The following is a 21,992-nucleotide window of genomic DNA, read 5'->3' on the forward strand; positions in this document are numbered from 1 at the left end:
CCTAACTTTCAGGAACAGGAGCCAAGACATTGCCTTTGATGGATTAAGCCAGTATAAGTTGAGTTTCTGTCGCCTGTAACCCACGAGTCCTGATGAATACAGGTAGCCCATGTTTCATTAAACTCTTTATAAACACCAGCTACAACATAAGGTGGCACATAGTAGGTATTCAGGAAATGTGTTGAATAAATAACTGTCTCTCAAACTATATATTGGCCAAAGAGCCTGGCAGGTGCTTGGGATCTCGTCTCTGACCTCTGTTTTCAGGTCAATCCTAGGAGACAGACACTGGTATTTTTATCAGTCAGGCCAGGGATGGGAGCAGCAAATTGGGCTTGATAAGGAGAGAAAAGTGCTTTTTGGACTTTGCCTCGTGGAAAGGGAAAGCTGGCATTCAGGAGAGTGAGCTGCTGAAGCTCTGATGTTCATCTGCAGGGCTCATACACAAATCCATGTCAGTTTCTTTTTCAGAAAACACATTTTTTTTCTCATATAGCTCCTCCCTCCAGTCTCCACATCTGTCAACATGCTTCTTCTAAAACACTACTCCTGTTTCTCCTCTGCATCCAAGGCTCTTTATGATGGGGCTTCAACCAACCTTGCATGAACCATCTCCTAGTCACTGCCCCTTCAAAAAGTACGTGAGGATGATTTAGAGCTATGCTTCTCAAATAAGTAGTGTACCTCTAGGGGAATTTACAAATATATGAGGCATTCTTTGAGGTTGTCAGAGACTGGAGGGTGCACTGGCATTTGGGATTCAGGGGCAAGGTGCTAAGTGTCCTGAGTGTAGGTAACACACAAGGTACTGCTTTACCCTCACTGCCAACAGTTCCCCATTGTGAAACTCTGTGCCAGGCCACTTTATCCACCATCTCCCTCTCACAAAGAACCTGCCTGTCCCTGGGCCTTTGCACACACTGTTGATCTCTCTTCCCTGTCGGGCACACTGCAGACTACCAAGGTCTGGCTCCAGGGAGCCTCGCCGAAGCCTTCCCACAAAATTAAGGCCCTTGTACCTTTACTGATCCGCTGCTGCTCCACATCCTCAGCTTCTAGTCATTGTGCCCTAGTATCACCTCCACTATTATTTATTAATTTTTTTCTTAAAAATATTTATTTAAAAAGGAGACTTGACCTCACTCTATAAGTGAGAAACCAGGATCACTTACCATAATTAGAAGGTAACATAAAAATAGATATAATGTAAGGAAAGCAATATTACTAAGTTATATGTAGACATGGTTCTCTACAAAAGTTCCTGAGACTAAATTCTGTCTCTCTGTGTAGAAGGGAGATTGACCCATGAGGTCTTCTCCTTGATGTCGATGATCACAGGGTTTGGGAAGAAACTAAGAAGGGACATTGTTTCTCACTGTGTGATTCCGGGTGTGATTCAACTTATCCAGTGCCAGGAGTTTGTTCCGGAGGTCAATGACCTTGTCTGCTGAGGGCCTTGCTCAGGGACTGGGAACACTGGCTGAGCAAGGGACACAGGGCTCAGACAAGGTGGGACCTTTGTGGCCTGGAATTCCTGAGAGCTGAATTGGAGCTTGAAGTGGGTCTGGAAAGATGAGGAGCAAGTAGTGTGGAGGGCAGGGGGCGGTGAAGAAGGTCCTTTACACAAGGCAGCTGTCACCACCTCCTAGGACACATGCTTGGCTGCAAATCTCTCTCAGAGCACTGTGAGAAGCATCCCCAATGGGCTAATTTTCTATCGATCATATTAAAGAGTTTATTCCAAAATACTAAAATTCCCATATTCTAATATTAAAAGTTTAAAAAAAATATTCCCAAAAAGTTGCCTTGGGCTTTGGCATCTTGTAGTGAAGGCGCCTTTACTTCAAGCTCCTGGACAGGACGACTCACTTCATCCACAGACATATCAGTCAAGGAGGACTCTGATGGCTAGCGAGTCAGAGGAAGATGCTAGTCAACTTACTTTCAGCACTTCCCTTGTTCGACATATTGCTGACCTGAACTCCCAAACCCTCCATGGCTCTCCATTTCCCAAAGGGAAAATCTCTGTAATCCTTGCAAGGCATTCAAGGTCTTCCCCCTCTTGCTCCATTGCACCCTTCCAGCCTCTTGCACCATGCATATCACTCTCAGCTAAAATCTGGATACTAAGTCTTCCTCTCTTCTCTTCTGAGCTCCTTCCATACCCAGGGGTGTACCATGCCCACGAACTCTTGCATTATAATCCACCTTGTTATTTCTACAACTAGGTTTTAAGCTCTATGAGGACAAGAGCCATGCTGCTTCTTTCACAGTGTCCCCCATGTGTGCCTAGCACAGTGATGAGCCCATAGTGGAATCTCAATAAAGATTTCTCAAGAAAATGATCATTCCACCTGGGAAATACTTACTAATAGTAGATATCAAATCTTGAAACCTTTCCTTAGGAAAGAGAGGGTTTTCCAGTCCTCGGAAATACAGTTTTAGAACACCAGCGACGGAATTGATATCTCGTTCATTTTGATCATCCACAAGGGGGTCTTCACCTGTGAGGAAACGGGGTGATGATAAGGAGGCGGGGACCATGCAGATGGCAGAAGAGAGGACCCAGGCCAGCCTGAACTGGAGCAGGCAGATGGGACCTCCTCAACACAGCAAGTTTAAAGTTCTCCCTAATTCTTTCTCACAGTGCTCTGAGTGCAACTGATTCTGTAAATGTTCAAACCTAGAGGAATGTTGTAAAATTGAAATAACAACCACCCACCACCCTTCACTTACACTCACTTTGCTATATTGACTTTCTCTCCACTGGGGCTGCACAGTTTACACTCGTACTAACAACCCAGGAGAATGCTTTTTTCCCCAGCCTTGCTCATGGAAAGGTGTCAGCCTTCTGAGTTTTTGCCAACTGGACAGGGCAAATAATCTCTCAGGAGAGCAGCACTTTCCAGTTTAATCAGGGGCTGCTGAGCTAGTTCACACCAGGGACTGCTGAGCTAGGATGGCTTCTGTGGGGGAGGTGAGAGGAAGCAGGGAGCAAGCTGCCACCTCTGGAAGGCGCTGTGAGAGGTCTGCACAATGGTGTCTGGCCCGCCTCCCAGGACAGCCCAGGGCGCTCTAGGACTGGCAAGCCATGAGGAGCAGAACTGGAAACTCGTCCTTGGCTTTCTTTTCCCTGCCTCCGTAGGAAGAGGATGCGTGTCACTGCAGGGCCTCTGCGAGCCCCAACGTGCTGTAGTGCAATTCAGAGAACGCCCCCCTTCCTTCCTGGACTGGGGCTGTGGCATCTAGAGCACGAGCCAGAGCCGCCTCCCTCCTGCCCTCTTGGCTGAGCACCCTTGTGCAGTGCCCAACCTGCATGACCGAATGTGGCAGCCAGGACACTGCTGCTCCTTCCACAGGTCGAGCTCTCAGATGTCCCCACGGGAAGAGAGAGAATGCTCCCCACAAGACTTTCTCATGGGGAAGGAAGAGAAAAAGCATGAAACAACCACTGCCTGTGCTCATGTAGCACATTCGCACACGTGATCTCTAATCCTCAAGCAGCATTGCAGGGCACCAGGGGGGCGTGGTTCCAACACCACCATTCTCTCCTGGGAGAAAGCTGAGGCCCCAGCAAGTGAAACAACTTGCCCACCCTCATGAAGTCAAAACCAGACACTAGCCTCTCCCAGACCTCATACTGCTTGGGAGATAGCCCTTCTTCCACCTTTTCAATTCTGCCTGCCTCCCTCTCTCCCTTCCTTCTATTCCCTCCCTTCCCTTCTCCTCCTTTCCTCCCTCTCTTCCTCCTTCCCTTCCTTCTATCCTCTCCCTGCTCCCTTTCCTCCCTCTTTCCTTCCCTCCCTTCCTCCCTTCCTTTCTTCTCTCCATTTCTCCCTCCCTCCTTCCTCTATAGAATCCCAACCTTTTTCTTTCTTTCAAGAAAACAGTTCCTATGAATATTTAACATATAGAACAAAACTGTCTTAATTGAATAGGGGGAGAGGTCCAAGCCTATCTCTTCAGTCTCCCTCTCCCAGTAACAACCCTTGCTCCCCCCCCCGAAGGACCACACGCATTCTAAAACTCTGCACTATATTAAGCTGTTTCCTTATATTTACCACACATTGCTCCTGTGTTTTCATCATGCACAAGTGAGCTCACGTCTCCCTATTAGCTCCCCTTGTTAAGCATGATTAACGCACTGACTTTGTACACACACACACCATTCACTCTTGCTCTGACTCCCAGAAGACAACTCAGTCCACAAAAGGAGCCGTCCAGAAATTCCTCCCTCCTAACCTAGGCCTTTGGCTCTCTGCAACTAGTCACTTCTGCTTCCGGAAATGAATGGAATTCCAGAACTTGAGGTGAGCAGGTTCGTGTGCATGCTGGCTTCCTCAGGAGGACAATGACAGCTAAAATGTCAGGCAGGTCGAGAGAAGCTGTGCTCACAATTAGCTAGTGTATGTCCTGGGGGAGCTAGGATGGTTAACAAAATGGCCCCGCCTACAGTGTACTCTCAGCCAGGTCACCTGGGAGTTAAGGCAGGGCTGTGTCCAGGGCAGGGTATGAACACACCGTGTGTGCTTAAGGCTGCAGAGGGCCCTGCTGCAGGACCGGCACCGCAGGAAGGTGCAGGTAGTCTCTCTCACAGGGCAGTTCTCTGTGGCCACAGGGCCACACATGCCCCTCCTGAGGCTCCTCAACGCAACAGCCCCTCCTATGTCTCCTGGTCATACCCCTTCTCCTGAGGCAGGAAATAGTATTGGGAGGGCCAGGCTGAGGCCAGGATGTGTCAGCCATGCAGGCTATGAGTCCAAACCCCATCTTGATGGTGCAGGGCGAAAGAGTCACTGGGTCCCTTCCCCTCCACACAGGAGAGACCTGGAAGCCCCCTCACCTTGATGTATAAAGAGGATGTGGGTTGGTTTGTGGGGAAAACAGAGATGGAGAACTGGCCTGGGAGCCAACAGCAAGCCTCGGCTCTCCCCCAGGCCCAGCTGCCCAGTCCTGTCTTTCCTTAATGTTCTCTCCTTCATTTTGCCAGAAGATGACAGGAAGATCTCAACACTGGAGAAGTGAGTCTAAGATTTATTGACAGCAATAAAGAGGAGAATAATAATAACCTCAACTAAAACCACGGTTGACTTGTGTCAGAAGAATAAGAAAATGGGTTTAGAAATAGTAAACCACGCATGTCTGTCCAGAAGATTAAGGAAAAGAGACTGGTGCTTTCAACCACCCCGTACAGGAAACATGGGCAAGACCATCTGCTCCAGAGAAGGGAAGACCCGCTCTCTGAGCAAGTGGTGAAGGTCAGGCACCCTGCACGCACTGGGGATTTAAATTTCACAAAATAAAAGAAAGGAAGGAAAAACACACAATGTCCTGGTTTGGAAAGAAAGTTCTGTCACACGTTTGAGCATGTAGGCCGTGGAGAGTGGGTGAGAAAAGAAATGCTGAGCCCGGAGCAAGCTCAGGTCACCTGGCTGTCACCTGGCTGTTGTTGGGAGTCGGGGTGGGAGGACAGGGGGAGAAACACCATGGGTTTTCAGGAGAAGTGGGAGGGGTGCCCTGAGGGTCAGCTGGGTGAGGACGCTAAGCCAGGGCAGTTGGTTGGTGAATGCCAAGAAAGAGAAAAGAATAAGTGAGAAATCTGGGCACTAGTCAGCCCAAAGAAGCCAGGAATGGATTTTTCTTAAAAGAGACATACCAAGAATGATTCTTCTGGAATTAGCCATGCTTCACTGTAGCTTCAGGCTAGCAAGAGAATGAGATTCACTTGGGAATGGTGGAGAGAGGGAAAGGAGCCAACTGCATAGCAAAGGAAAAGCAGAAGGTATTCTTTGCGGCAGATTTGGGTCAGGTGATCTCTGCCCTCCAGGGCTTTGCCTGGGGTGATCTAAGGCTTGTTAGGAGCAGAGAGTCCTTATAAATTTCATATCACCCCTGCAAGGCACCCAAGCAAGTGACAAAAGGTGTTAAACTTAGAAAAACCACATCCAAGAAGGAATGAAGGCAGTGCTTCTGGGGTGGGGATAGGGCCTGCCTGCCTGGTACAGTGAGGTTACTTACAGGACATGGGGAAGCAGGAAAATGCGGTGAGTTTACCCATGAGATTCAAGGAATTCTCTATAATGGGATGAGCCCAGGAAGATGGGACCAGCAAAGGTTCCTGACCATATCTACTCATTTACAATGAACCCAGGGCAGCAGGGGTGCTAAGGAGTTGGGGAAATGAAGAAACAAAGCTCTGGACTGTGCTGTCCAGTGTGGTCAAGAGAAGCTCAGGGGATGATGAATAACACTTCCATCAGGGATGCTGATGGGGAGACCTCTTGCTTTGTGGCCTCTGTACATGCTGTTCCCAGGGTGTGGAATCCCCTGGCTCCAAGTCAGAGTGCCTAGGGCAGCCGTGGGCTGTTCTATCCAGCCCGCAGAGCCGAAGGAGCGGAGGGTTCTCTTGCTCTCCCCTCGGCTACTTCACCAGCAGCAGTGTTAACATGGCAACGTTGGGAAACACGGCCGCAGCTCCTTCTTCTGAGTCCAGTTTAAGAACCCATTGTGGCCCTCGAGTCAAAAAGTTTGCCCACCCCTGGCCTAGGGCCTCAGAGGGCTGGGCTGCAGGCTCTGGTGGTGACCACCTGGAGCTGACAGAATGCTTTCTCCACCCTGAGCTAGACCTCAGGATGGAACTGGGAAGTTAGGGAGGGGATGAGTGTGCACAGGAGGCAGCCCCTCCAGGGGAAGCTCCGTAATAAGTAGGGAGAATTCTAGGGCCGGAACCCCAGGGGAGGCCTGTCCAGAGCACAGCCAATGGGAATAAACCGTACATCTCCCAAGGCTGTTAGAACAACGTGTAAGGAAGTGCTTTGTAAATTGGGTGGCTCAGTTTGTTGGAGCGTCATCCTGTACACCAAAAAGGTTGTGGGTTCAATCTATGTTTGGGGTGTGTGAGGGAGGCAACAGATCAATGTTTCTCTCTCCCTCTTTCTTTCTCTCTAAAAATCAATAAATATATCCTCAGGTGAAGATTTTTTTTAAAAAGCTGGGATGTGCTCTATTGTGGGGAAATGAGTTTGAGATTGGGGGCCTCGGATAAAACTTAATATCAGAACCACACAGAGAAAAAGGCAGTAAGTGAGAGTTAAGAGGAGTAAACTGTGGAGATGTTATTCTTCCAAAATGGTGGTGAACTGGAGGCAAAGATATTATTTAGGCTGTGAGATAAGCACCTAGTATAAAAAGCAGAGGTGGATTAAGAATTGAACTCCTGACCCAATGAATCCTCACTTTGCATGGACACTGTCACTGGCCATCTATCTGTCCCCATCAGGAATCTGAGGCCAAGGGAGGTTACACCAAACAAGCCACATGTGCTCCTATTGTGACAGTCACTTCATTTCTAATAAGCTTTACACCCTTGATTAATCAAAGTGAGAAGTAGATAACCTCACTGAGGGTGGGAGGAATGTATAGTCTCTTCCTCCCAATGTGTAGTTTTGCCAAAAACACTACATATAAAATTAAGAATTAGGATATTCTAAAAGCCACTCAGTGTTATCTATGTTCTTCCAATGTTTGTAAAACATAGCAGTCTTTGCAGACTCACATAATCATTCCAGAGAGCTTTACAAGGCCCTCTTTCCCAGCAACCACTGTATGGCCCACCAGAAAAAAAGCCACCCATGTGTGCTAGTAAATGCTTAACAGCTAGCTCGTTGGAGGAGAAAAATAAAAATAAAAGATCTTTGTGTTTGCCAATTTCCGTGGTGTAAATACTCCCACCATGGCTGATTTCAAGCTACCAATGTGGAGTCACTGCACACCACTGGCTCTAAGACATGTGTTAACACCCACCTTGGCTTCCCCTGGCCACAAGCTTGAAATGGTCACTCTGCACCTACCTCTCTCAAAGGAATTTTTGATGTCATTGACTTCAACCTGAGATCCTGGCACTCGGAAGATCCCTTGCTGCTGGAGTCCTATAAGAAAAACCAAATAAACAAAAAAGAAAGAAAGAGAAAAATGCCATAAGGCCTTGATCTCATCAGACCACTGGGAACTTTGATGACTCACCCCACTGCTATCTCTTTCTCCCACCATCCTTTGTAAGAGAGTCATTCCCCCAATGAAGGTGTCCTGGTAGAAACCCAAAATAACCTTTGAAATGAAGTGTGGCTGACCAGAATACTCAGACACATCCTGCTCCATATGTCTGTGTCTCTTGTCTGGGTTTGGAGGAAAAGGCCACGAGAAGTTTATTACCAAGACGGGATCAATGAATAACTTCCAATTTAACCAATGTCAGCTCAGGCAAATAACTGGTTGGTGCACATGGCTACTGAGTTTACCAGTTGCACTGGCACCAAGGAGCTTGGCCTGAGTTTATAAATGGCATTTGAGTGAAACAGCCACAGAGATTTTGAACAAGGATTAAATCCACTGCCTCAGCCCTCTCTCCCCTAACACAGACATTTCCTTCCTTCAAGAAAAGCTAGATTCTAAAGTACATGCTGCCCTGGTATTGAGAAATTTAGAAGAGATTACATCATTAAAGACAGTCTCATTTTTCTCAAGCGTTTCTACAAGGCCAGAACAAAGGAGACCCTAATACCTGCCCTAACAGTAATGACATACAGCAGCCCATAGGGTTGAGGGAATTGAAAGACCTCCCTCCTTTTAAATGGGAATTAATGGAGGATACTCTGATCCTTTTCCTGGATTCAGTTTTCCTACATACGACAACTCTCCACATTATAATTTAGGAAAGCAATTACTCTTAAAAGGTAGGCTTTTGTCAAAGTTTGGTTTGTACAAAGCATTTGCTTGATAGACACTTGTTTATTACTTTCGTTAACCAATATTGACTTTCTATCCCCTATGTCACTGGCCCACTTGTCCAGTCACATTGGCCTTTGTCCCATATTAGGCCTTTACACTTGTCTTTCTCTCCACCTGGACTGCATGGCTGGCTTCCTCTACTCACTGGAGTCTTAAAGGGCCTGGAGTCTTAACTACTCTCTGGGAGCGGTCTCTCCTCACCACCTTAGCCAAACCAGCCCTGCCCTGCTCCAGTCATTTGTATTCCCTCTTCATTAGTTTTTAGGCATTATTGCTGGTTGAAATTAATGTTTATTTCTCTGCTTTGTTTATTTCCTTGACCTTCTAATTGGTAATATAAGCTATGTTATATTGGCTGGTATCTATATTCCCATTGTCCAAACAGTGCCTACTATGCGCTCTGAAAAAAGTATTTTTGGAGGAATGAATAAATAAATCGATGAAAGCATGAGTTAAGTGCTGAGGATACCGTGGTTAGCCAATCCCAGACACTGTGTTCCCTTCATGGAGCTTACTACACACTTGCAGTATTAACTGACTGACACCAGCTACATTCAGTGCTCACAGCACAGAGCTCTGGGGTGGGTGGGAGTGAGGAAGGAGCTAAGATGGTTCTCCAGTCCATGCCCTCCCTGTTCCTCAGTTTTCCTAGTTCCTGGGTCTTTCTTGTTTTTTAAAAAATTTTTTTTGTTGTTTTATTGCTTAAAGTATTACAAAAAGTATTACATATGTCTCCTTTTTTCCCCACCTTGACCTTCCCCGTTCCTGGGTCTTTCTATCCCTGACCCACAAGGCTCAAAAGATAGCACTCAGAAAGGCAGCTGCTCCGCGGAGCGTCTCCTGTCGGAAGCAGAGCAGTGACAGGAAGTCTTCCAGATGAATTCATATCCATTTCCTTTGAGAAAGCCTAACCTGCTCTGGAAAGAGCTGAAAACACTGCCCCATGATTGAGCTTACCGTATAAATTGATGTATCGGATGCAGCTCTCAACTACCAGCGGGATAGCTTGTCCCGAATCCTTAAGAAAAAAATTTGTGAGTTTTATTGGGCTTGGCAACCACCACGGGAGAACAGACATTGCAAACACAGATTATAAACTCAAGCCAGAATATTAGTACCATCAGATTAGTAGGAAAACAAGCAAGGAATTGCTAATCCTAAAGGCTCCACAAACAGTTAAAATAGAAAGTCTTCAGTTAAGTGCAAAAAAAGGCATAGCTATGATAATTTTAAAGAAATGCTCTGTCTTCTTACTCCGCTGGGAAGGAATCAGGGCCCAGGAGGCCTGATAGGCACTCTGGAAGGGTGGAGGGGCTGGAGTCAGCTTTTGCAGGGTTCTCTGCCTCCCACGCCACTTTGCCCCAACTCAAGCTATTCCCTCAGCGCTCAGGGATGAGCAAGCAGGGCCAAGGCCTCCTCCCAGGATGGCGGTACCCAATGCCGGAATTAAGAAGAACGCACTATGGGAGGCGCCAGGCTGGACCCAGGGGCCTTTTGAACCCTGAGAAGGGAAGACCAGTTCCACTCAGGATGTTACAACCTAAACACCCAGACAGATACTTGTTTAGCAGTGTTATAAACAAAGGTTCTAGAAACAGTAAGTCAGCCCTTGACCACGGAGTGGCCAATTTTAGTCAAACAGGCTGACTAAGATGCAATTCTAAACACAGGCATCTGGGGTGTGAATGTATTTTCAATTACATCTTCCTAGACTGGCCCATGGCCGCCAAGGGCTGGGCAAGGGGTAATTTTCTTTTGAATTCTGTGATTGGTTGGCCTCTCTGCTATTTCAGGTCACGAAAGAGCACTTAATATTTTTTAAACTCTCTTTAAAAGGGGTCAGATTAAATGACCAGCCTCCCCAGACAGTGAGGAAACAGTAAGGCATTTGCAATATACTCTTGTAAAGGGCATTCGGATGCTCTCGTGGCTCCTCCGCACCCCACCCGGGAACTGTCTCCTTGACTGACTGCTCAGGGAGGGAATAACAGCACAGACCCGCTGGCGACAGGCAAGGCGGGCCCTGTTCTAACGTCAGCACTACAGACAGGTTTCTCCAGTTGAAGGGGCTACCGGACCTTTCTAGTAAGTACCTGGTTCCTGGTTCGAGCATTTCTTCTTCCTCTGATAACAAAAAATAAACAGGCAGCAGAGCAGGAGAAAAAGAAAAGATTATGCAGGAGTAAGACCAGTTAGAGTGAGCAGATCCTTCAGAGTCCGTGAACGCCCAAATGCAAGGGCAGCCAGCAAAGGTCCGGGGGGCCTGCCAGCCAGCCTGCGTGGGGCGGGGTTCCCTGCATCTCGGGGCCTCGTGGGAGTTCCTTTCAGCGTTGCTGTCTTGGACACCAGGTGACATAGGGGCTTTCAGTCCTTGTCAGAGTGGAGGAACAGCGTGCACTGAGCCTTTTCCTCATCCCATCCCTGGCTTCTCGACACAGGGGCTCCTTATTCACTACTGGGCAAGAGCCCAGCTGCCCACACACCTGCAATGCTGCCCCTGGAATTCAGCCCAGGAAAGCTCATTCCTGGGAAAAAGCGAATTTTACCAAGATCATGTGTATCACGTGCCCTTTGGATGGCTCCCAACAGGATTCTGCCTGATTCAAAACTCCAACAGCTTCCCTTGCTTTCCTACCAAACAGCCTGGGTAGGTAGCTTGTCCTGGGTAGCCATGGGGCTTTGTTCCCTTCCTACCCTACACCCTCACCCTAGCACTGAGAACACCTCAGGGAACCCAAAGCTGAGAGAGGCTGTGGGGGTGGGGGGTAGCAGAGTCAGAATGCCTTCCCAAACTTGCCTGTGCTTTCACTAAGGCCACTGAGCCACCCCTTTTCAGGGGAGCATGCTCTTTCCCCCCATAAGTGCAGCAGTCAGGCTCTGGGGAGGTGCTGTGTCCCATCCAGGCTTCTGAGGAGCTGAACTAAGAAACTGAAGAATGTGCAGGTTAGTGGGTGTTATCTGTCCAGTTGCCGGCATCTCAACAACTGGAATTATATGTTGGCTAAACCCACCTGCCTCCCAGAACTGAGCAAACAGCCTGGTCGGATGGGGCTCTGTGTGCAATCTCCTAACAGCTAATGACAATGATAACAGCCAACACGTCCACAGGGCTCACTGAGTGCCGGGCGGTGCTCTGGAAAGATGACGTCTCTCAGCTCATTTGTGTTAAGAGTATCACACACTGTGAGGCAGGTAATTATAGAAACAGGGTTTTATAGATACTGGGCGAGGACTCCCCCTCTGCCCAGGGGCAGACCTCCCAGGCTTCAAATTTTGTAATAAAAATGGGTTTCTTTCTATCTGAGAGGAGAAAAAAAATCAAGGACTCTGAAAAAGGTCAATTCAAAAAGGTAGGGCCCTAGAAATGTATTATATAACTCTAGCAAAATGTATCTGTCCTTCTTAACTTGGGGATGCTTCCTTGTCCCTCAAAACCAGGCCTGGGGAACCTTTTTTTCTGCCAAGGGCCATCTGGATATTTATAACATTATTTGTGGGCCATATGAAATTATCAACTTAAAAATTATGTTGCTATGAAAAAGTATCTATGCTCCTAGATTTATTGAATTTTGAGTCCCATCTGCAGTTGCTTTGGCAGGGCCAGACGAAATGACATGGCCGCAGGCCGGACATTTTCCACCCTGCAAACCATCGTAATCATGGGGTCCCTGTGATGTTATTTTATTGGAAAGCCTTTCACAGGTTTGGCATTTCAAAGCTCGGGGTTCTTAGTCCACGCAGAATGTTCTTCCAGATAGCATGTGAATCATAAGAGAGAGCTAAATTCTGTTCAGAAGGTGAAGAATTGACCATGTTACACTGCCCTTTCATTCTCTGAAAGTTAATAATCCTTGAGAGTAAGACCATGCTGCATGCAAGCTTGTCTACACACTGCCTCTCTCACAGCAGGTGCTCAGGAGTTCGCTGAACTGCACTGACAGCATGTGGCATAAGTACAGTGTAACTATACAGAAATGTAATCATTAAACATATCTTTTTTTTTTAGTCAAATAGTCCCCTGAGGAGGCTGTGCCCTGGATCAGTGCTCTGGGGTGTCCCTTTCGGGGGTCTTTTTAGAGCCAGTCCACGAGCCCACCCTGGCATGTGCCTCTTGCCATTTTGTACCTCCAGTGGCATTGCAAAGCTGAGCTTTGAAAGACCAGGGTGTCCGTCCTAACGCAAAGTTTGGCACCACTGACAAAGGCCATGCTGCAGGCTCTGAGGAAGACTGGCCAGCTGGAGCAATACAGTATCATTAGAAGGAGAATGTAGCTGCCCAGGGTGGCCACCTCCAAGGAGCAAACTGTCAGATGGCTGGAGAAGTTCTGATGTGTTTGTCAGGAGGAATAAAGTAGGATGACCGGGCGGTCTCACATTATGTAGGAGCTGCCATCTGAGAGACTATTTCTTCAGACAGAACACTTAACTTTCCAATCCTGCCAGGTAAGCACCAGCTCCTTCTGTGTCCTCACTCATTGCCCATTTCCAAAGAGCTGAGCAAAGTGGAGAAGGCATCTCTGTCTCTGAGCCTTTGTTATTCTGTTTCTCCTTTCAGAGACTCCTCTGTCCTACCCTCCTTTCAAAGCCCTACCTCCTCCCCAAGCCTCCATGCCCTGTAGGGCACAGCTCTCCTTGCTCTGAGCTCGCACAGAGCTTGTTTCCATTGGGATAATTCACCAAGTGCTCATCTGAATCACCTTCCAGCTTTCTGTGTTGAAATCCTCCTGACTGACACTTTAAGCTCCTGGAGGGCAGGGAGAAGAGTTTACACGCCTTTCAGCCCTGCTCAGCTATGGAGAGGGCCTTTTCGGAGGTGCCAGGTACAGTCTTGGCAAAGGAGGGAGGCTGAAGAAAGAAGGACCCTTTTGGCACAGCCTCATCCTCCTGTGACCTATGAGATGGCAGCGTGCTCACTCAGGGACACCTCCAACTAGGACCTCTTTCCTGATGCACCCTACAGCACCCCACCTTTTGGGACTCCATGCCTCACTCCTCTGAGGTATCCTGAAGCAGCCCCTGCTGCTCCCCACTTGGGCAGTCTCACTTGTGCCCCACTGTCCTTTCCCCAGAACTCAGCTCCCAGGCCGAGACAGTCCTGAGATCAAGGCATCCTGCGCCCCACCCCTCTGCAAGTCCTGGGTGCACCTTGAGAATGGAGGGTAGAGGGCAGGGGAGCCTCCACTACCCCAAACTGCCAGCAAAGCCCAAGAGCCGTACTTTCCCCGGTTGGACACCAGCCTTCTTTTCTGCAGAAAGTGTCTCCATTGGATGGTGGTGAGCTCTGAAGTAACTGGCGGGGACCTTCTCTCTTGCTCCCCTTGGCTAATGCTAAGAGTGATTCTCCACTTCCTCAGTCTTTCCCCACCTGCTGCCCTTTCAACTCCACCACCAGCTGAATTTGCCCAAGCCATTCCATCAGGTGGCTTGATCCTGCACCCTTTGCGTCCAAGAAGCAAGAAAGGCAAGCGAAACTCACCTAAGTGGAACCGCTTTCGTTTTTCGTTTAAGGTGTATAAAGGGTTAACCGGAAATTCTAAAGCAACTGCCTCAGCTCTTCTCCCTTCTCCCAAACCACCTAACAAGAAGCAAAACTGGGTAGGAGGGTGTTCTGTCACCCAGATTTTATGTTTCCTTTGCCGGTATAGTCTTGACTAAAAAAAATGAAATCACACTGTTGCCCGCAGGGATTTTCTGTGTGTTGCTTCCAACCAAGCTCTTCTTGGGAGACGTGGGTGTGAGGCGAGGCAGGGGTTTATCTGACTGTCCCTTCAGCTAGTGAGGACCACAGTTACGGAGCAATGGCATGGGGCTGGCAGGGACCACCGTGCTGGCATCTCAGCCCCACATGGACTTCACCGTGATCTTACCCCTGAGAATCACAGCAAGGCAATGGTTAGAGACAAAAGCAGCTCTGATTAGAAGCCCTCACTGAAGCTAAGCGCAGGCTGCAGGGAGGAACTAGTTCGCCATAGGGTCTGGCCAAGGGCACAGATGGAAAGTTCTGGTAGGTGGGGGCAGGGCTGCTGGCCGAGGGGAGGAGGTGGAGAAAGGCTGCCGTTACATTGGGCACATTCGCGGACTCTGCGGCTCCCAACAAGTACCTTAATGAACGCTTCCATACAGCCGTTAAATAGTTTATGGTTACACACTGAGAGAGGCCTAGGTCTCCTCATTTTCTGTGGTTTAGGGGGAAGACAGGGGGGCCTAGGGGAAAACGGAACAAAAGAAATCAAGAAAGTAACCAATGTAAACATACAACTGGGAAAGACGCTTTTAAAACCCATGACCAGAGGAGAACACAAAATGCAGATGGAAGCCCCTGAACCCCTGCACAGTGGCGCCCAATGCTCCATCGGAAGGCCTTTGGAGGTTTACGGGATCTTAATTTACCCCGATGTCAGGCGGGAGCAACAATCGTGTAACACAAATGCATTCTAAATCATAGCCGGAGACAGTAAGCGTCTGGGAAACCACTGAACCTCCATCAGAGGCTGTCATCCTGCAAAGCTGACCACATGGAGGGGGACTCAGGGGAGAGATGGAATCTGTAGCCCGAGAAAGCAAGAGACTTCCAAAGATGATTGGAAGGGTTAATTTTCATTATTTTGGCTTAAATGTATCACCAAGTCTCAACTCCCAAAGTGCCAGGGCACTGATCTTCCTAATGCCTCTTGGCATTTCAAATGCACTTGACTAATTTTTATTCCATTGATCTAAGAGCCAGGCAATTCTCATTCTCATTTTAGAGATGAAGAAACTGATGCCAAGAGGGAGGCTGCAGTTTCTTTGGGGTCCTGGGGTGACCCAGGATGATGATCATATCTTGTCCTTCAGTCAAGTACACTTCGATTACAGCGCTTTCAACTCCATTACCACGCTTAACGTCAGCTCAATCCTGTACGGATGGCCTCCTTTTAAAGGGGCAAAGACAGACCTAGAGAGGGGAACTGGCAGAGCCAAGGCCCCAAAACCAGGTCTCTTTAGCTCCAAATCCAAGATTTTCCCCACAGAGGCAGTCATGGAGCCTTAGGGCACTTCTTCATTTCCCCTCCCATTAACCCTTGCCAGTGGAGGACCCGTAGGGTCAGGTTGAAAGTGTCTTGCTTTGCTTTAGGATCTCTAGTCCCTGTGCTCCACTCTTGGCCACAGGGAGGGGAGACCGCAACACAGTTCACCAGGAGCAGTGAAACAGCCACAAATACTGGACCAGTTTCCAGAGTTGCTCGCCATGCATATGCCTGGGTTGGCTTATTTGCTCATCTTTGCCACCCAAGTTGGCCTGACTCATGCTGCCAGCCTTCCAGGGCAAAGGGCTCTGAGGTAAGGAGGAGCCCACCCCCCATCAAAAGAGGCAGTTCATTTTCAAATGGCTTGGTTTACAATTTGGGAAACAACAAGTAGGGACCCAGCCAGGCACAGATAACGTCCGCACAGGATGAGCCAAGACCTGGTCCCCAGGTCTTGATTGAGTTCTGTAAATGGGCAAGAAATCATACGGGCTTTGGAGCCAATCCAGGTGAACGAGAGTCATGCTGCCTCTGCCCATTGGCCTTGTGCATGTCTCATCAATAGCCCAGCCATCCTAGAAGCACTAACCAACTTCTCGGCGTTTGAGTATTGAGCAAATGCTGCTAGCTCCAGGACATGCATGGGCAAAGACACAGCTGAATCCAAATATCATGCCACCCAAACATTGGAACCAAAATAACAGCACAGACAAAAATTTTGAAAAGAAATAACAGGCAAAATTATTTCAAGCCCATCTTGGATCTTTTGTCAATTTGGTTAGCTAAGTCCATGTCATTTCTGTTTTGTAAGTTATTTATTTTTAAGGATGTGGGTATATAGGGCTGGTATTTCTTACAACACATCTGCTTTTTAATTTCCAAATTCCAAAACAAAGTGGCAAAAAATGTGACACAGGGCCATAGGTTTCAGGTCTTGAAATTTGGAATAACTTGAGGATAGCAACTTTGCTAACTTGTCCTCATAGTGTTTTGGGTTTCTGTTTTTGAATGTTGTCAGATCATTTCCTTATCCTACATGGCATTATACCCTCATAACAATGCTGTGAGTTAGGTAAGAATTATTAAAACCACCTTAGACATAAGGCAAATTAGCTGATGAGAGATTAAGAAACTTGCCCATGGTCATGGGAATGAATAGAAGTCAGGTCTTCCTACTCCAGGTTCATGTGTGAGTGCAAAATTGGGAAACTGATTTGATCACAGAACATTCAGCAGTAGCACTAAATTATCTATTAACTCCCATGGCCGGCGAGAGTAGAGACTCTTAATGCAATTGTTGGACACCCCATGTCAAAATATCTTGGTGCCCAGCTGGTGGATTTCCTTAAAATAAGTCCTAAGGATTTTTTTCCTTTAAGTTGATAAAATGGAATAAAGGGAAAATAGGATACTTTTCTCCATTTCTCTTACAAAAATCCAAGAAAACAAGACTGTTGGAATCACAGGTATTTCTTTCTTTGTGTGGTGTTCTGTGCACTGACTGGAATCTGACAAGGAAACGTAGCTATCCCAACTTTGCATGACATCAAATAGATACCGACTTACTGAAATGCTGGGTGGGGCACAAAGTGGGGAGCAGGGGGGCAGCTCAGCCAAGGAAAGTGGGGCAGCCTAAGCCTTCCATCTCTTCTGCTGCTCAGTTGCAGAGCAAAAAGGAAAGAAAGAAAGAGAGAGAGGCAGGGAAAACGGGAACAGAGAAAGCCACAGAGAGGAAGATAGAGAAACCAGAGACCAATGTCCCCTTTCTGCCTTTCAACCAAGATGAAAATTAACGTATGTTGGCAACACAGCACTTGGCCTCAAAATTACTGTGACCAAAAGGATGGTGATTAGATTCTTCCCCAGATAATAAAATGTCCAAATATTGCAGTCCAATGGTGGTCAGGTTTTTGGAGGCTATGCATGGGTGTTCGTTGGGTTGTATCTGTTTGGACAGAAATCTCCAGTGATTTCACCTCTAATCCAGACCATAGGGGCAAATCGACCTGGATTAGGGAAGGCAGTCTTTAGTTTGAATGATCAAACCTTACACTTGCATCTGGCTTTGACATTTTACCATACACTTTTCAAATGCATTATTGTGTCTGTTCAGCCTAAATTACAGGGCTATTATGAATTTGGGCTATCATAAGGTAAGGTTCTTAAGTATGAGAAAAGGCTCATGTGCAAAAACTGGTCTATCTATACAAGGCCAGCTGTGACTTGGCTGAGGGGACCTGCTCAAGTGATAATCCACAACGACACTGACCTTGGGCAGGAAACCATAGGAAATAGAGGGCCACAGTATAGAAACATCTCACCCAGAGCCTTTCAGATGAACTTAAAAACCATTACCAAGTTGACAATTCATTGCACAGTAAGTTAAAAATGATTTGTGAGAGTAAGGGGAAGCTTTTAGTTTACTAACAAATTTGCCTTTGACCTTGGCCAAGGACCAGAGCGCAGACGGTTGGGTTTTCAATATAGTGCAATGTGTCCAAGTGGGAGGCCTAGTAATCCGAACTTGGGTTTCCCAGGTGCTAGGTCAAAGAGGGTATGGAAGACAACATCTTCGTGGGCTTTATTAAAAAACAAAATTCCCCACCCCCCCCCCAAATAAAAAATAATAAAAAACCCTCTACTTTTCTCTGAGGTAGATCTTGGGACCTGGCCAAGGACTGATGACAGCTCTCTGCTGCAACCTGCTGGAACAATCTTCTCCCACGTAAATTCTAGGAATTCACAGGAAACGGGGGACAGTTCAAGTCATCCCCCATCTGTTTTACCATTTGCAAATTTTGGTGTAAAATGTGGCTTCTGTTGCTTTGGGACTGAGATAACACCCTCTTGCCAGAATAAATAAATAAATAAGTACATAAATAAAGGGTCTGTTTCTAAAAGTTTCTTAGAAAGTAACCCTGCACATCTACTGACCCATGTGCCAGAGGTCCTCGCCTGGCATAATGAATCATCCAGATGTTCCCAGAGGGGCAGTTGCACAGGCTAAACTTCTGGACGCCCTCAGTCTCCGCCATCCTGGGCCTGGCAAATTGAAAACCCCAGGGCTTTCCAAGCCTCTTCCCAGCCAATTCCCTTCCAGATGAGGAGAGAGTGCAGGGTTCATCCTCCCTCCTGCCAAGTACGACAGCTTTCCAGGATTCTGGGTCATGGGGAAGAATTTGTGGGGAAGGATGTGATCAGGTCACCGGGCCCAGGGTGAGGCACCTGATGGAAAAGGGCAGTCCTCTGGGTCATGGCTGAATGCATGTTGGGCAGTAGGAGAGCTATTGCTGGGAGCTCGGAACAGACGGGCTCTAAGAACAACCTGGGCAATGATAGGCCTGCTTATGGATCTAAACTCGGAAAGTGGAGGAATGGTCCAGTCGCTGAAGTCAGCCGTCAGCTACCAGCTGCTGAGTGGAAAGTGTTCACTGGCTCTGGTCTGCTCAGGGGAAAGCGCAAAGGGTAATGCTGAGCAAGCTGGAGAGAAAGCAGAGTTGCCCGTTTGTTATTTTCCCAACGAGGGACTCCCCATCCAAGTGCGGGTGAGGTCCAAAGCCAGGGTTCGGGGCGTCTGCGCACGCTTATGTGGGTATGCGCATGCATATGTCCAGATGTGTGCAATTCCAGCCAAATCCAAAGCCTTGGCAAATGGGGACCCTAGGCTGGGCCCCCCAGCTCAGCTGGGCAGTTTGCTCAGCAGCCATATAACAGATAGGAAGACAAGTCAACTGCTACCGCACAGCCTCTGCCCTCTACCGGTTGCCCTCAGCCACTGCAATACATATTACTGTCTCAGTGGATGGCCAGTGCCATGGAGTGGGGGGTACCCCACTGACCCATAGCAGCTCTGAAAGCACCCTCCCCATCACCAGCCTGGCGGGGGCATGGCTTCCATCTAAGGCTAGAACCAGCAGAACAGCCACAAAAACACCATCCCCTCGGGACAGTGGGGAAGCGCTGGCCCGCTCTCAGAAACCCCAGCCCATCTGAGCTCTCAGCAGTGTCTGTTTTCTGCCTTCCCCTCCCCTCCTCTCCTACTCCTCCCACTTCCTCCCCTCCCACCGCAGGGTAGCAGTTGAGACAAAACAAGATGCCCAGCTCTTACCTGGTTGTGCCACAGTCTGCTCTTTCCCCTGGAAAGAAAGGTATATATTGATGTTTAGTTGTTTTTTAACCAGAGAACATTCATTTATTTTTCCTAAAAACAAAAAACAACTGGTCTTGGTTATTTGTGAAATGAAGAACAAAACCATACCTGAGGTATGGTCTGTTGGAAAGAACTGCCTCTTATCACATCCCAAGTACCTCCTATCGGTGGGGCTATGTTCACATACATTTCATTTTTATTGTTCACATACATTTTTTCAGTGATTCTCAAACTACAGTCTGCTGTCTGCATCAGAGTCCCACCTGGGACCCTTGCTAAAAATGCAGGTTTCTGGGCTCTTGCATGGGCCTCCTGAGTCAGACTCTAAGATAAGAACCCCTGAATCTACATTTTAACAAGCACCCCCGGGGGATTCCCTCTGCACGCTAAAGCCGGTAACTGGCATTGCTTTATATCAATAAAGATTCACTGGCCCTGAAGTGTATCAGTCACAAGATACTTTCTTGTTGTTCCTCAACCCTGCTACCCACTCCCATCCTTGCTGCCTTCATTCACAGCTGAGGACTTGCTCACTTCCTTCCGTGGAAAAGAAAAATCAGTAAGATGGGGTCTTGGTGTTGCCTCCAAGAGACCTGCCCACCTACCTGCACCCACCCACTCACCCGCTACTTGCTGGTACTCCTGAGGAAGCACCCTGCTTCTGCCAAAGCCCAGGCCTTCTCCCTGTGCTCTGGGTCCCCTCCCTCTACCTTTCTCAGGAGCCCTGTTCCTGCAAGTGCCTCCTCTCTCTCTAGCTAGTATTACCAATCCCCTCCCTTCTAGATCATTCCATTCGCATAGAAACATATTCTGGATATGTATATGCTAGCTTTTTAGCTTTCCCTCCAACTACGTCCTCATTTCTCAGCTCTCCGTACAGCAGCACTTCCCAAAGGAGCTGTCAGTCACTGTTCCTCCTCCCTCCCCAACTGCGTGGCTTCTGCCCTCACCACTCCATGGAGCCAGCTCTGTGTGGCTGAGTCCCATGCTCTCTCCGCTCTCATCTGACTTCGCAGCACTATCAACTCAGCTCATTGCTCCCTTCCTCTTAGAAGCGTTCTCCTCCTGCTTTTCATGGATCCACACTTCCCAGGTCCTTATCTCAGGTGTCCTTCCTCCCCTCCAGGCTGCTCCTCAGTTTCTCTCGTTGTCACCTCCTCATCTGCCCACCTCCAACCTCTAAATGTCGGAATGCTCCTAGAACATATACCTGCACCTCCTTCTCTTCTCTTTCTGTGCACCCTCTCTAGGCGATCTCAAATGCTTACTGAGGACTCCCTAATCTTATCTCCAGATTCCACATCCCCCTGGACTCCTAGATTGCCCCCTTTTTAATTTTGAACAGTTTTACTGAGGCATAATTTATAGATCATAAAGTTCACCCACTTGAAATGTACACCTCAATAATTTTTAGTTAATATCCAAAGTTATGCAGCCGTCACCTACAATTCAATGTTAGAGCATTTCCATCACATGGGAAAGATCCCTTGTGCCAATTCACAGTCTCTCCATCTTCTCACCTCCAGCCCCTGGAAACCATGAATCTACTAATCCATTCTCTGCCTCTTCAGATCTACCTATTCTGGACATTTCCTACAAATGGAATCATGAGAGATGTGGCCTTATGCTTCTTTCACTGAGCCTAATGCTTTTGAAGTCCTTCCATACAGCATGATTTAGTACTTCATTCCTTTCATGGAGCAGGAGCAGACCTCTAGAACATGCTATCCAATGCGAAAATAATGCAAGCCATAATGTCTAGTAGCCACATTAGAAAAAGTAAAAAGAAACAGGTGAGATTAATTTTAATAACATATTGTATTTAATCTAACACATAAAAAACATGCTCATTTCAATATGGATCAACATAAAAATTAATAAGATATTTTGTATTCTTTGGGCAGGGGGCACTAACTTTGAAATCTAAGAAGTGAGGGGAGGAAGAGAGTAACAGAGATCTGAAAATAGAACTTAGAACAAACCAACACACAATTCCTTAATTCCTGACCAAAGCCACAAGCAGTCACAAGAGTGACTGAAGCTGGTTG

The 21,992-nt window shown here is 47.6% G+C and overlaps 1 protein-coding gene across 3 annotated transcripts in view; it reads right to left on the reverse strand.

Moving 5' to 3' along the window:
* The window catches only part of SRGAP3 (SLIT-ROBO Rho GTPase activating protein 3), a 247,303-nt gene that overhangs the window by 21,177 nt on the left and 204,134 nt on the right, over window positions 1–21,992 (reverse strand). Inside the window, exons 11-16 of one of the 3 annotated variants that reach the window (XM_006758216.2) lie at window positions 19,903–19,930; window positions 17,361–17,447; window positions 10,881–10,911; window positions 9,745–9,805; window positions 7,851–7,928; window positions 2,370–2,504 (exon numbers count right to left, since the gene is read on the reverse strand). In XM_006758216.2, coding sequence (XP_006758279.1) covers window positions 2,370–2,504; window positions 7,851–7,928; window positions 9,745–9,805; window positions 10,881–10,911; window positions 17,361–17,447; window positions 19,903–19,930 — 420 coding nt within the window. Of the gene's footprint in view, window positions 1–2,369; window positions 2,505–7,850; window positions 7,929–9,744; window positions 9,806–10,880; window positions 10,912–14,888; window positions 14,992–17,360; window positions 17,448–19,902; window positions 19,931–21,992 lie in introns of those variants that run through there. The other 2 variants (XM_006758217.2, XM_015560351.1) reach the window with 2 other exon arrangements.

This window comes from Myotis davidii, unplaced genomic scaffold, assembly GCF_000327345.1.
Source record: "Myotis davidii unplaced genomic scaffold, ASM32734v1 scaffold73, whole genome shotgun sequence".
Lineage (NCBI taxonomy): Eukaryota > Metazoa > Chordata > Mammalia > Chiroptera > Vespertilionidae > Myotis > Myotis davidii.